Source organism: Labeo rohita, chromosome 7, assembly GCF_022985175.1.
Source record: "Labeo rohita strain BAU-BD-2019 chromosome 7, IGBB_LRoh.1.0, whole genome shotgun sequence".
NCBI lineage: Eukaryota > Metazoa > Chordata > Actinopteri > Cypriniformes > Cyprinidae > Labeo > Labeo rohita.
Window position 1 is genome coordinate 9,633,518 of NC_066875.1, and position 12,000 is coordinate 9,645,517.

Sequence of the window (12,000 nt, forward strand, 5' to 3'; positions counted from 1 at the left end):
CTGGGTGGATTGTTATCATTATAGAATAGATTTGTACATACACTGCCGACACACATTTATGTTCAAGCAAAACATAAATATTTACATATGTAAAAGTGAACTTTGCATCTCTTTAATTAACTTTTTTTTCCCTCTAACAAAAATGTTGGCTATTTTCAATAGCTGAATTTAAAAAATAAACCCACAATGAGTAATATTCACTGGAGTAAACAGACTGACAACTTGTCTTTTCACTTAACCCCTTTTTTATTTTCATTAAGAATTTTCTTAATGTCACATTAAAACAATTTGATAAATTATTAGTCATTTAAAAAGAAACACTACAATGCTGAACATTTCAATGTAGAATTGGTAATTCAGTAACACTAGAGAACTCTAATGTGTCCGAATCTGTATGTGTCCAAACTCAGTCTGGTCTTGCTTTAGATCAGCACAACCATCTCTTATGCAAATATATAATTCACAAATTAAAAAAAAAAAAAAAAGACCAATGAATCAACACTTCACCTTATTAATAAAACACATGACAGAGGAAAATTAAATGCCTCCCTAGGACAAAACTGAATCATGATGGTAATTGAGGTCAGTATTACTTGTATAGCAAAGTGAACTGCACCGCAACAGACACGTGTGTTCCCTGCATGCAGTTTTTTTTTTAATATTGGCATGATATATAATGTGCTCATTCTTATTGGCTTCATTCAGTTGTAAGAAAACTGGTAGCTGCAGAATAAACTGTCACACAATCATGCATTTGCTGGTGTGAGGTTACGAAGCATGTTTTCAGCTCAGCGAGAGGATGCACTTGGCTAAATAAAAACTACTCTACTGTATTTCTGTTCAGCCCGTGTGTTGTAATAGCACATACTACAATTCCATAGCAAACGGTAGCTTAGACAGTAATAACACAGATCACATTCTTTGTCATCTGCACTCTTCTCAAAATAAGCCCTGAGCAAAAGGTCCTGTAAACAAGCATCACATTCAGCTACTCACTTCATGCTACTAATCTAAACTAATCGGCAATAATACATTCTGAATCTACCAACTTGTGCTGCTAACTGATTGGTTATACTGATCACAAGTCTATTCCCTCTTATGAATAGATAAAAGATCATAGATGTTTTCTTAAAAGTCATTATTTACTCACCCTTGTATGACTTTATTTCCTTAATGGTAGGTGTTTTGCAGAATACTGACACAGCTTATTTTCATTCAGTGAAAGTGAATGGAACTGAGGCTGTCGAGTTCAAAATATGAACAAAAATTTAGGCACTGTTGTTTTCACCAGTTTCAACTTAAAAACTTAAGTTTAGCAGCTACAAGTACAAGTCATTTCAACTCAAGTTAAATCAACTTAAAAGTACAAGTCATTTAAACTCATTTTATTGTAATGAGTTAAAATGACTTGTAGTTTTAAGTTGATTTAACTTAAAATTAAGGCAGCTGCTGAACTTAAGTTTTTAAGTTGAAAATGGTAAAAACTTTTTTACAGTGTGCAACCATTACAGACATAGTTTGAATGACTTATTTATTTTAAATCTACTTAAAACATATGATAAATCTGTGTGAGAAACAGAAGAATTTCCATCTTTATTCAGTAAAAATCTTACTTTTCCTTCACAAGACCAAGTCTGGCATGATGTGTTTCCACATGGCATATTAAAATATAAGCCAATTAATATTTCATTTAAGAGCTGCAGTGGAGAGAAATAACTATTTTTTGATACGTCAAAGGAATAATTTATCCAAAAAAAAATTACATTTGTTAAAAACTAACTCACCCTCAGGACAAGATTTAGATTAGTTTGTTTCCTCAACAAATTTGAAGAAATGTAGCATTACTTCACTTTCTCACCAATGGATCCTCTGTAGTGAATGGGTGCCGTCAGAATGAGAGACAAAACAGCTGATAAAAACATCACAATAATCCACAAGCAAACCACATGTCTCCAATCCATCAAATTAATGTCTTGTGAAGCTTGTAAGAAACAAATCCATTAAGACGTTGCTTCCAGCTAAGTCCTCTATCTACAACGTAGCTTTCTCCAATGTCTCATCTAAAACAGTCCCAAAAAAATATTTAGTGGACTTTGATGTACAAGAACAACAGGGGATGGACTTTTTCACTGGAAGGAAGTGTTCTTATGGATTATGGACTGGTATTCTGGCCAGCTGTGAAGGTTTAAAGTTTAAATGCCTTAATGATGGATTTGTTTCTTACAAACATGGAGACATCACAAGACATCAATTGATGGACTGGAGTCGTGTGGAATACTTGTTATTGTTATTATTTGTTATTATTGTGATGTTTTTATCAGCTTTTTGGACTCTTATTCTGACGGCACCCATTCACTGCAAAGGATCCATTGTTTTTCTCAAATCAGTTCAGATGAAAACACAAATTCATCTGATGGTTTAAGGGTGAGTCAATTTTTAGCAATTTTAATCTATGGGTGAACTATCCCTTCAATGGTGCTATTTTCTAATTGTTGGAGCTTGACAGAGCAGTCTAAATTCACTTTCATTATATGCAAAAAGCAGTGGGAAAATTCTGCATTTAACTTCTCATTTTGGGATTGGAGCGAGGTGAGTAATACGATGGGATTTTTGTTTGTGTGTAAACTAAGCATTTAAAAGTTTGAAAAACAATTTTTGAGAAGTGCATGCTGTTTCAAAATGCAGTTTATTTTGTGCATCCTTTGGGTAGGATTGAGTACGATAAATAAGTAATACAGTTCATGCGTATGTGACGGTGATGTCGCATGATGTAAAAGGTCAGCTAGTCATTCCTTGGCGAGTCTCTGTATTAGTGAATACCATTCTGTCCGTTTCCGTGTAATGTAGGTGGGTGTTATGATCTGAGCGGGCAGGTAGGGACAACCCTCAACTCTAGCGCTCTCGCATAGAGCCTCGGCATTACAGATCACATACATGCCACAGTCATAGCTGTTCTGCTGTGAGGGGCATTGCTCCTCCACAAAGGGCACTTTTGTTCCACTGCCTAGAAAAGACTCCAACTTGGCTGCGATACGCCGGGCATGCAGTGAGTTGCTTCCACTCTGGGAGTCATAGTGGGAGAACTGGCCGGTGTCTCGCCGATAGAGGAGCAGGCTCCAATGGGAGCCGCCAGCTGTTTGATTTGAGTTGTCATTGACAGCCAAAAAGACCCAATGACGAGACGCAAGAGTCAGGGGTTCCAGGAAAATGGCCAGTTCCTCTTGACATGAGGCGTACTTTATAAACTGAGCGACTTCAGGGCTGATGAAACAGACCTTCTCACCCAAACTTTTGAAGCGGTCTGTTGCAAAATATTCAAAAGCAAAACCTATGACCTGATCGTTGAGCCAGTGGGGTCCGTTTAAAAGTGCCACGTCTGAGCGCCGCAGGAGACTGTCCTGGTAGCTCAGAACCACTGGATCCATCCTTAAGGCAACCCGAATGACAGCAGCAGTTACTGTGGGGATGAGAATTGAGAGATTTTATTGCTTCGCATATATGGGCCATTCTACAGAATTGGTGCAAACTGCTGTCCTGCAACCAAAAAACACATTTGAAAAGCATTTAAGCATTCAAATCTTACTAAGATCCTTTCTTTAGAAACCCACAATAATATTTAAAATATTAGTAAGCTTAATATACATAAAATCCTCATATATTAGGCACTTTTAACTGGGAGGTGGCTGTCCCGAACCCTAACCCCTAAATTTCAATGAAATGAAAAATGGTATTGAAATAAATTTGGTATTTTATTCCATTGTTGTTTTTAAAAGTGTCTTTTTGATTATTTTAGAAAGTGAAGTTATATAAAAATATATATTTTCTTTGTAAATGATCAACTTTATGTAAAAAACAATAATAATAAAACGTTCCCCGCATTTTCATGTTACTACCGAAACAGTGTATGTTTTAGTCCATTGGCTGAGACTGATTTTAAATACACCCGTACATTTATGAGCAGGAAATATTTCTGTGTCCCTCTCTCTCATAACTACATGCTGAGTAGATATCCACCATCACTTTTCTGAGGTAAATGTGTTCAAAAGTATGAAAAATCTGTGTAACTTTAAGGAACATCACTACTGAACTCCATTTTTTTGCAATTAAGCACACTTTTTTGGGAGTTATTCTATAACATTTGGTTTTTATATGTGTACCACTGTTCAGAACTGTGCTAGGTAACCATGTGCTGATTAGCATCTTTGATCTAGGTTAAAAAATATTGCAAAATGTCACTACTAAAACAGTGACATCACTGATTTTTTTGGGTGTTATCCCATAAAATTATCACTACAGCAACAGTCACAAACATATTGTATGATCACATCAGTATGATCAACATTTTGCCTTTTACAAAGAAAAATTGGACTCAAAATACAACAAATCTCATAAATTTGGAGAGAGGACAAATATTCCAAAACTTCCTGAAAATACAATATGAGAATTAACTGCACAATTACTAGAAATGTGTACCTTAGATATTATACAATTTGCATACATACAACTTTTTAGGAAAAAGAAAAAACATTTTCAACTCTGACTTTGGACCAATTCTGTAGAGTGGCCCATATAGTACCATGTTAATACCATGCTTTTAGGTCAAGTACACTTAAAAAAAAAAATTCACAGAAAAATAACTGACACACTTCAGCTTATCCAAAATTTAGAAGCTCGCTATTGACTAGAACTAGAAGGAGAGAACACTCCTGTTTTAGCTGCTTTGCATTGGTTCCTATAAAATTTAGGACAGATTTTAAGGTCCTTCTCTTTCCATACAAAGCCCATAATGGGCAAGGACCGAACTATATTGCCAACTCTATATACTGCCAAATTATATTCCATCAAAAATATTAAGATAATCTGCTACTGGTTTATTGGAGGTTCCATCAACACGAAAAAAAAAAAAAAAATCTAAAAGAAATTTTAAAATGTATCTTTTTTTTACCATAGCTTTTAATTACTTTTTTATGTATTATGTTTGTTTTTTTTATCTTACAGGTGATCTAATTGATTTTATGTTATTTTTTGTTTGTTTCATTTGTTTTGTGTGTGTGATGTATTGGATGTTTATGCTTCTAGGTAAAGTACGTTAAGCTGCATTGTATGTTTGAAAGCTGCTATATAAATAATAATGTTTATTATGTTACATGAGTCTATTTATGTATAAGTTTATCTATCTATCTATCTATCTATTATTGTTACTATTCTACTAATACGATACATAAGAATTCATAACGGTAATTATCACCTACACTGTACTTTCTGTTCTTCTTACCATTTTTGTATGGCTATTACTTTATTTCTTTAGTCCAGCTTAACTCTTAACTGTACTTGTATTAATTTTAAGATATTAGACTGTTGATACTGTTATATTATATGTGCTTCCGCATTACTTAAAGTTGTCTTATTTGCAAAAACTGTCTTATTGCACAGATCACTACTGCACTGCGCACTATGCAGGCCAAACAAACAGCGATTTAACAACAAATACATTCCACTTCTCCGCTTTCTTCATAATTTCAATAATAACCGTCATCTAATTTGACAACATACTGTTTCTTACCTTACTAAAGAAACAGTCCCCAAAGTAAGCTCTCATAATGTCCACCTTCCTCCACCACAAGCGCAACGAGGGCAGGTGCCGTAAACCATTAACTGTTGTTATCGAAAATGTCGCGGATCTACAAGTTTGCGACAGTTGTGAGGGGCAGAGCGCCGCTTCGCCTCACTTACACGCCTCTTTTGAATACCCGAAGGTGATTGGCTGATATTCGTGACGCAACGAAATACGTATCGCATCTCTAAACAGCAGCCACCGCCCATCGCCGCAGCTGACCCCGCCCAATCCTCTCGATTCCAAGAGCAGCAGCGAGTACGCGCAGCGCGCGTCTGAACGCTTATGAGAAGCAGCACTGATTAAGCAGAAAAAACAGAAAGGAGTTTCAGCGAGCGACTCCCACGAGAAAAGAAACGCCGCACTGTTGGCAAATTTCAATGGGAAAAAGACTGTAGTCATTTTTTTCATCAAAATGGCACAGCGGCACGTATGTTTGGACACGGGAAAGTTGCAAAGGACAATTTGAGAGAGACAGTTCTGGGATATTAGTGGACTCGGGCTGCGCTGGATTTGATCTGTCCTTAAAGGAGAAGCGCAGCACACTGGATTTTTATACTGAACTCAGAGAGGTGAGATTTAGTGTGTTCAATTTATTTTTACGCATGCTTTCGGCGAAGCACACAAACAAACTTATCCCATTTACCATGAGCCGATGTTGACTCGAAGTTTCCCTGCATGAGAGTTTCATCTCCTGCTTTATATGTATGGGTTGTTAGGACGTTTGCGCGTGGCATACGTGCAACACTATATTGTGGTATTTCTTTTGCTTCAGTGTCAGCAGACATCAGGGTTACCAGTGAAGGGTGTAACTACTGTAACTGTGTTAGAATAACTCTAAGCTGACATTTCGGAGCGGCTGAGTAAACCCCTTTTAAAGTGTGACAGATGCCCTGGGTGGAGATGATGATGAGGATGATGATGGTGCATGTATTATTGAACACTCACTTCAGCCCTAGTACTGCAGTAATCATGGGCCAAATCTGCACAGTCATCCAGAGCCAGTCATAATGTTTCATTTTACGCTCATTCACTGGTCTTTTTTTCGAGATACTGTGACCCTAAAGGTATGTGGGCACTCAAGTTAAAGGTGTGTGAATGTCATTGTATTTAGATGGCAAGGGGCATCTACAAAGAAGTAATGCTACAGATTTTTTTTTTTTTTTCTTTTCAGAATTAACTTCTTTTTTTTGAGGTATTCATCTGATGTTAGTGATTTTAATGGATGTAGTTCCTCACAAGTTCACTCAGGTTTCCTAGCAGAGAAACCACAGCTGTAGCTTATCACATTAGCTATTTGAATTAGAAACCTAACAAACTTTTGTTTTCCTTGAAAAGAGTTCACATCACTTTATATTCTGTTGTGTTTTACATACAAGTCTCTTCTTTTTGTTGTCAAAGTGATCTGGAGTTACGGAGGAAAGTTTGCTTTTATTGGTGGCAGTGTTGTTTTACCAGCAGAGCAGCACAGGTGATATGAGGAATGTGAAGGGTCTGTCTCAGCTGTTAGGGCGGCCTGGGAGATTGTGCCAAGACATGACTTTACGCCGACAACTGTCTGGCCTTGTATATGACATCCAAGCAATTAGCTTAACTTCCTGGTTTTCAAATCAGATTTATAAATCAATACTAAAGGTTGCTACTGTTCTAAAAGCATGTGCTTACAAAAATCTACTGTGGCAGTACTGTAGTACAGTGGTGACATCATAGCCCTGAGTTATTATATTTCTATATTTGCATGGCACTTATTTCAAGCTTACCTTGGTGCCATAATGTATTTAACTGAATTGTTGAAAAAACACAAGAGCAACAACAACTGTGCTACCATAGTCTTTTTGTCAAAATCTGTGAGATTTGTTAGAGATTTTTTTAGAGAGGCTTTCAGTTTGAAACAAAATCACTTCACAGGTTTAAAATTCCTTGTTATTAAATATTAATGCAGAGCAGAAATAGAAGTTGCATCATATAGCCTGGGGGAAGAAGGTTAGGCCGGATGAGAACACTCATTTTAGTGACTACTTAAAATGGCCCTGTGAAATTTTTTTTTTTGTTTTTTTTTGGCAAATGCAGTTTCTTTCTGTTTATTTTTCTAGATTCTGTTGTAATTAAATTACATTTTTGTAATCAAAAGCATGTTTAACTGAAATCATGAAACTTATGCAATTTAACAACAATTTATTAAAAGTTTAGTATTATATTTTAAAGCCCTAAAATTACATTTTCCCTAAATTCTTTGTATTTTTAGTAATAGTAATATGTATCAGTTTATTCAATTTAAACCAAACTTTTGTTTTGGCAGGTTGTAGTAGTGAAGACCTTTGAGTTTTTTTGTATTTGGTGTGATGATAATTTTTATCAAATGAAATGGTGAAATGCTCGTGAAAGTGAACTCTCAAAGCAGCACTGGAGATAAGGCTCATGCTTTCTGCTACTCATACAGTGAGGCGGCAGACACTGAAAACACCACAACCAGCATGCGTGCTTGAGCTTGTGTCGTAGACGAATGACTTCACCACTCATTCACACATGCAGAAAATGCAGACTTCTTTTTTATTCTCACAGACCAGTCCATATTGTGATTTGATCAAGTGTGCAGTCTATTTTTGTGCAGTCTATTCCATTTCTATGACTGGATGCTGTGATTCTGTCAGCGTTTTCCGCATTGTGAAGCTCAAAGGGCTCTACTGTACTATTTATGACTTCTGGAAAGGTGTAAGAGGCTCTGTGTGATGAACCTAGCTTGTTAGAGAAATGTGAAGCGTTTTTATACCACGACAACAAAAGGAAACTTCCATAGGAAGTAGTAAAACTTTCTGCCATCAAGTTGCCTGGATTGTACTGGAGATGCGGTAATTCATGCTTCAGACACTGATACTACAGAAAAAATAAATAATTAAAAAAACATTGTATATGGACATATGTGGACTGACGAAACCTCTCAGCATAGTATAATCTTTACATCATCTAAACAAACCAAATCTGAGTTACTCTGTCTGTTTTCTATTGTGTTTATCTCATAAATGTTTATCTTTTAAATATGTCAGCTGTTCTTCAGACAGTAAGTTATTTAGCTGAATTGCAGATTGCGGACAGCTGTAAGCAGACAGACAGCTGAAAAGGAGTATGGGTCATATTCCCGAGCTGTAAATAACTGGAAACAACAGTAATTATTTCTTTTACCATTTGTTTAAAACCCTTCTGTATTTCAAGCACAGACTAATTTGTGTTGACAGTTCATTGTTTGGATACTATTCAGGTCAATTTTCATATAAAGATGCTCATGCGATTGCCATGCTGTTTTGCTTACTTTGTGCATTTTGACATAGAAATATGCGTATTGGGTTTCCACAGAGCCAAATTGACCACAAAATGTGCCAGTCCTAAATTATCATCAAGCGATAAATCATCTTGGATTTATGTATCTTACAGGCTGTAATTTTTCCTGGAGCTTGTTTTCGAGATGATCTGAAATTCAAAGCCTGGTGTTATGTTTGTCCAATCCAAACAAATATTTGGAGTGGATTTGGATGGTATTCAGATCCTTGTGTTTACTAATTCCAGAACTTCCCTTTAAAATGGCTTTTAAGCCTCTATAAACTCTCAGCGAAATGATTCACTGAGAACATTATTTATTAAACTTTAATGAGATACCATGGTTTTCTCTCACAGAATGTGGCATTTAAAGGGATAGATCATCCAAAATGTAAAATTCTGTCATTAGTTACGCACAATCTTGTCATTTCAAGCCCATCAGACTTTTGTTAATCTCTGAAACACAAATGAAAATATTTTTTGATCAAACCTGAGATATTTCTGTCCCTTAATTCACTTTGATGCCTTAAGAAGTTCATAAAACAGTGTAAAAGTAATCTATATGAGTTGAGCAGTTTAATCTGTTTATTCAGAAGAGACACAATCAATTTATAAGTTGAACAGATTTAATTTTGGATTTATTCACATAACAGTCGATCACCATAGGTGCATAGAGAACATCACATATGGTAAACCGAAGTGGAACTGCACATTTAATTTAAAAGCATTAAAGGAGAAGTTCACTTCTAGAACAAAAATTTACAAATAATTTACTCACCCCTTTGTCATCCAAGATATTCGTGTCTTTTGTTTAGGGCTGCACGATTAATCGAACGATGTTGTGAGGCGCGTTTAGTCAATGAAGCCGGTACTTTGATTAGTAGTAAAGCTCCATCACGTGCGTTCAGCTGGAGCGGCAAGTAATACACAGAGCCGTAAAGCACTGACAAGCTACGCCAAACCTGATTTTGGCGTAGCTTGTCAGTGCTTTACGGCTCTGTGTATTACTTGCTCTGTGTACTGAACGCACGTGATGGAGCTTTACTACTAATCAAAGTACCGGCTTCATTGACTAAACGCGCCTCACGACATCGTTCGATTAATCGTGCAGCCCTACTTTTGTTCTTCGGTTGATAAAAAAATTACGTTTCTCCATATAGTGGACTTCAGTGGGGCCCCCAAGTTTGAACTTCCAAAATGCAGTTTAAATGCAGCTTCAAATGGCTCTAAATGATCCCCCAGCCGAGGAAGAAGGGTCTTATCTAGCGAAACGATTGGTCATTTTCTAAACAAATTGACAATTTATATACTTTTTAACCTTAAGTGCTTGTGTTGTCTAATAGGGCTGCACGATTAATCGAACACGATTTCCATGCGCATTTTGTCAATAAAGGCGGTTCTGTAATCAGCAGTAAATCTCCATCCCTGCTTTCAGATGGAGCAGCAATTACTACACAGAGCCATAGTTCACTGATATTACTGCGCGATCGATTATGGAATCGATAGAAATCTTTCGCGATAATGACAGCTGTTTGCGTAGCTTCTCAGTGAACTACGGCTCTGTGTAGGTAGTACATCAGAAAGCATGTGAAAATACCACATTTAATAATATATTTTTACTCCAAACTCACTGCATAACGTCTGTCGAGTGTTTGAAATAAATCCTTCTGTGAGATGATGTGGCTTCTTACACAGAATAAGGCAACACATTTCATAGTATTCTAAGCAGTGATAATGGCATTGTATTATAAATATGCTTTATTATAATGAAAATTATAATAATAAGAACTCAGATAAACCATATATTGTTGTAGTATTGTGTTTATTAGTCATGTTGAATCAATGAATACAGTTGAGTCTTCTGTTTATTTAGCTGCAGCAGTCGTGATTTCACGGGTGTCTTCGTTGGGTGTATTTGGCGTTTTCACGCGAGAATGTCCTCTGGTCTTCGGAAGAAGATTTACTGCTGATCACAGAACCGTACTTCACTGAAAGATACGCTTCTGCCTAATCGCGATTACGATTTGATTTCGATTTATAATAGCAGCCCTATTATCTATCTATTACAAGTCTGCGGTCAATACAGTTAGGGTATGTAGAAAAACTCCCATCTTGTTTTCTTCCCCAACTTCAAAATGTCCTACATCGCTGCAGAAGTACCGCCCCAGTGTTTGCAAAGTGAACATGCAGAGAAGGTCAAACAAAAAAAAGGTAAAACAACGAATGTAGGACGATTTTGACGTTGAAGAAGAAAATGAGACAGGAGTTTTTCTACATACCTTAACTGTATTGACCCGGATTACACAGACAATGCATGTGCATCGCAGAGAAGAGACAAGACAAACATTTTGAGGTTAAAAGGTATATAAATTGTCAATTTGTTTCAAAAATGGCCGATCGTTTCGCTAGATAAAACCCTTTTTCCTCGGCTGAGATCTTTAGAGCCATTTGAAGCTGCATTTAAACTGCATTTTGGAAGTTGGCACAATTGAAACCCACTATATGGAGAACATTCCTGAAATGTTTTCCACAAGAAACATAATTTCTTATCGACTGAAGAAAGAAAGACGTGAACATCTTGGATGACAAGGGGGTGAGTAAATTATCTCAATTTTGGTTCTGGAAGTGAACTTCTCCTTTAATTAAATCTGTACATCAAGCAACTGTATCTCTACAGAACATTTAAAGGGTTAGTTCAGCCAGAATTATGCTGTTGTTTACTCACTTTCAGTTTCTTTCTTTGGTTAAACATCAAAGAGGATATTCTGAAGAATGCTGGTAACCAAACATTTCCTGATTCCCACTGACTTCCACTGAAATGTGTGGAAAAAACTCTTTTTGGATAAACTATACCTTTAATGAAATCTCTTGATTTACATGGATTTCTTTTACAATCTCTTTCTGGGCTGTGTTTAGGGGTCAACCGATTATCGGTCTGGCCAATTATCTGCGCCGGTATTAAGCATTTTATGGTTATCGGTATCTGTCATTTTCAAAACCAATTTGCAGATAAAATAATTTAAAAGCATTAAAGTTTTTGTCAGAACCCTTTGTTATTCATCATTTTGACATTA

The 12,000-nt window shown here is 36.4% G+C and overlaps 2 protein-coding genes across 7 annotated transcripts in view; one reads left to right on the forward strand and one right to left on the reverse strand.

Moving 5' to 3' along the window:
• Positions 1–228: 228 nt before the first annotated feature.
• On the reverse strand, positions 229–5,689 carry senp8 (SUMO peptidase family member, NEDD8 specific). The gene is made up of 2 exons (XM_051116084.1): positions 5,564–5,689; positions 229–3,457 (listed from the first exon to the last, which is right to left on the reverse strand). The coding sequence occupies exon 2, from the start codon at positions 3,423–3,425 to the stop codon at positions 2,787–2,789; it is 639 nt and encodes a 212-aa protein (XP_050972041.1). The 5' UTR covers positions 3,426–3,457; positions 5,564–5,689; the 3' UTR covers positions 229–2,786.
• Positions 5,690–5,853: 164 nt separating this feature from the next.
• The window catches only part of myo9aa (myosin IXAa), a 153,383-nt gene continuing 147,236 nt past the window's right edge, over positions 5,854–12,000 (forward strand). For all 6 annotated transcript variants that reach the window (XM_051114147.1, XM_051114142.1, XM_051114146.1 and 3 more), the window contains exon 1: positions 5,854–6,186. The gene's annotated coding sequence lies outside the window, so the exon portion shown is untranslated. The remainder of the gene's footprint in view (positions 6,187–12,000) is intronic.

Excerpts from the sequence above, each read along its gene's own strand:
- senp8 (XM_051116084.1), bottom strand. The coding sequence starts at position 3,425 with ATGGATCCAGTGGTTCTGAGCTACCAGGACAGTCTCCTGCGGCGCTCA.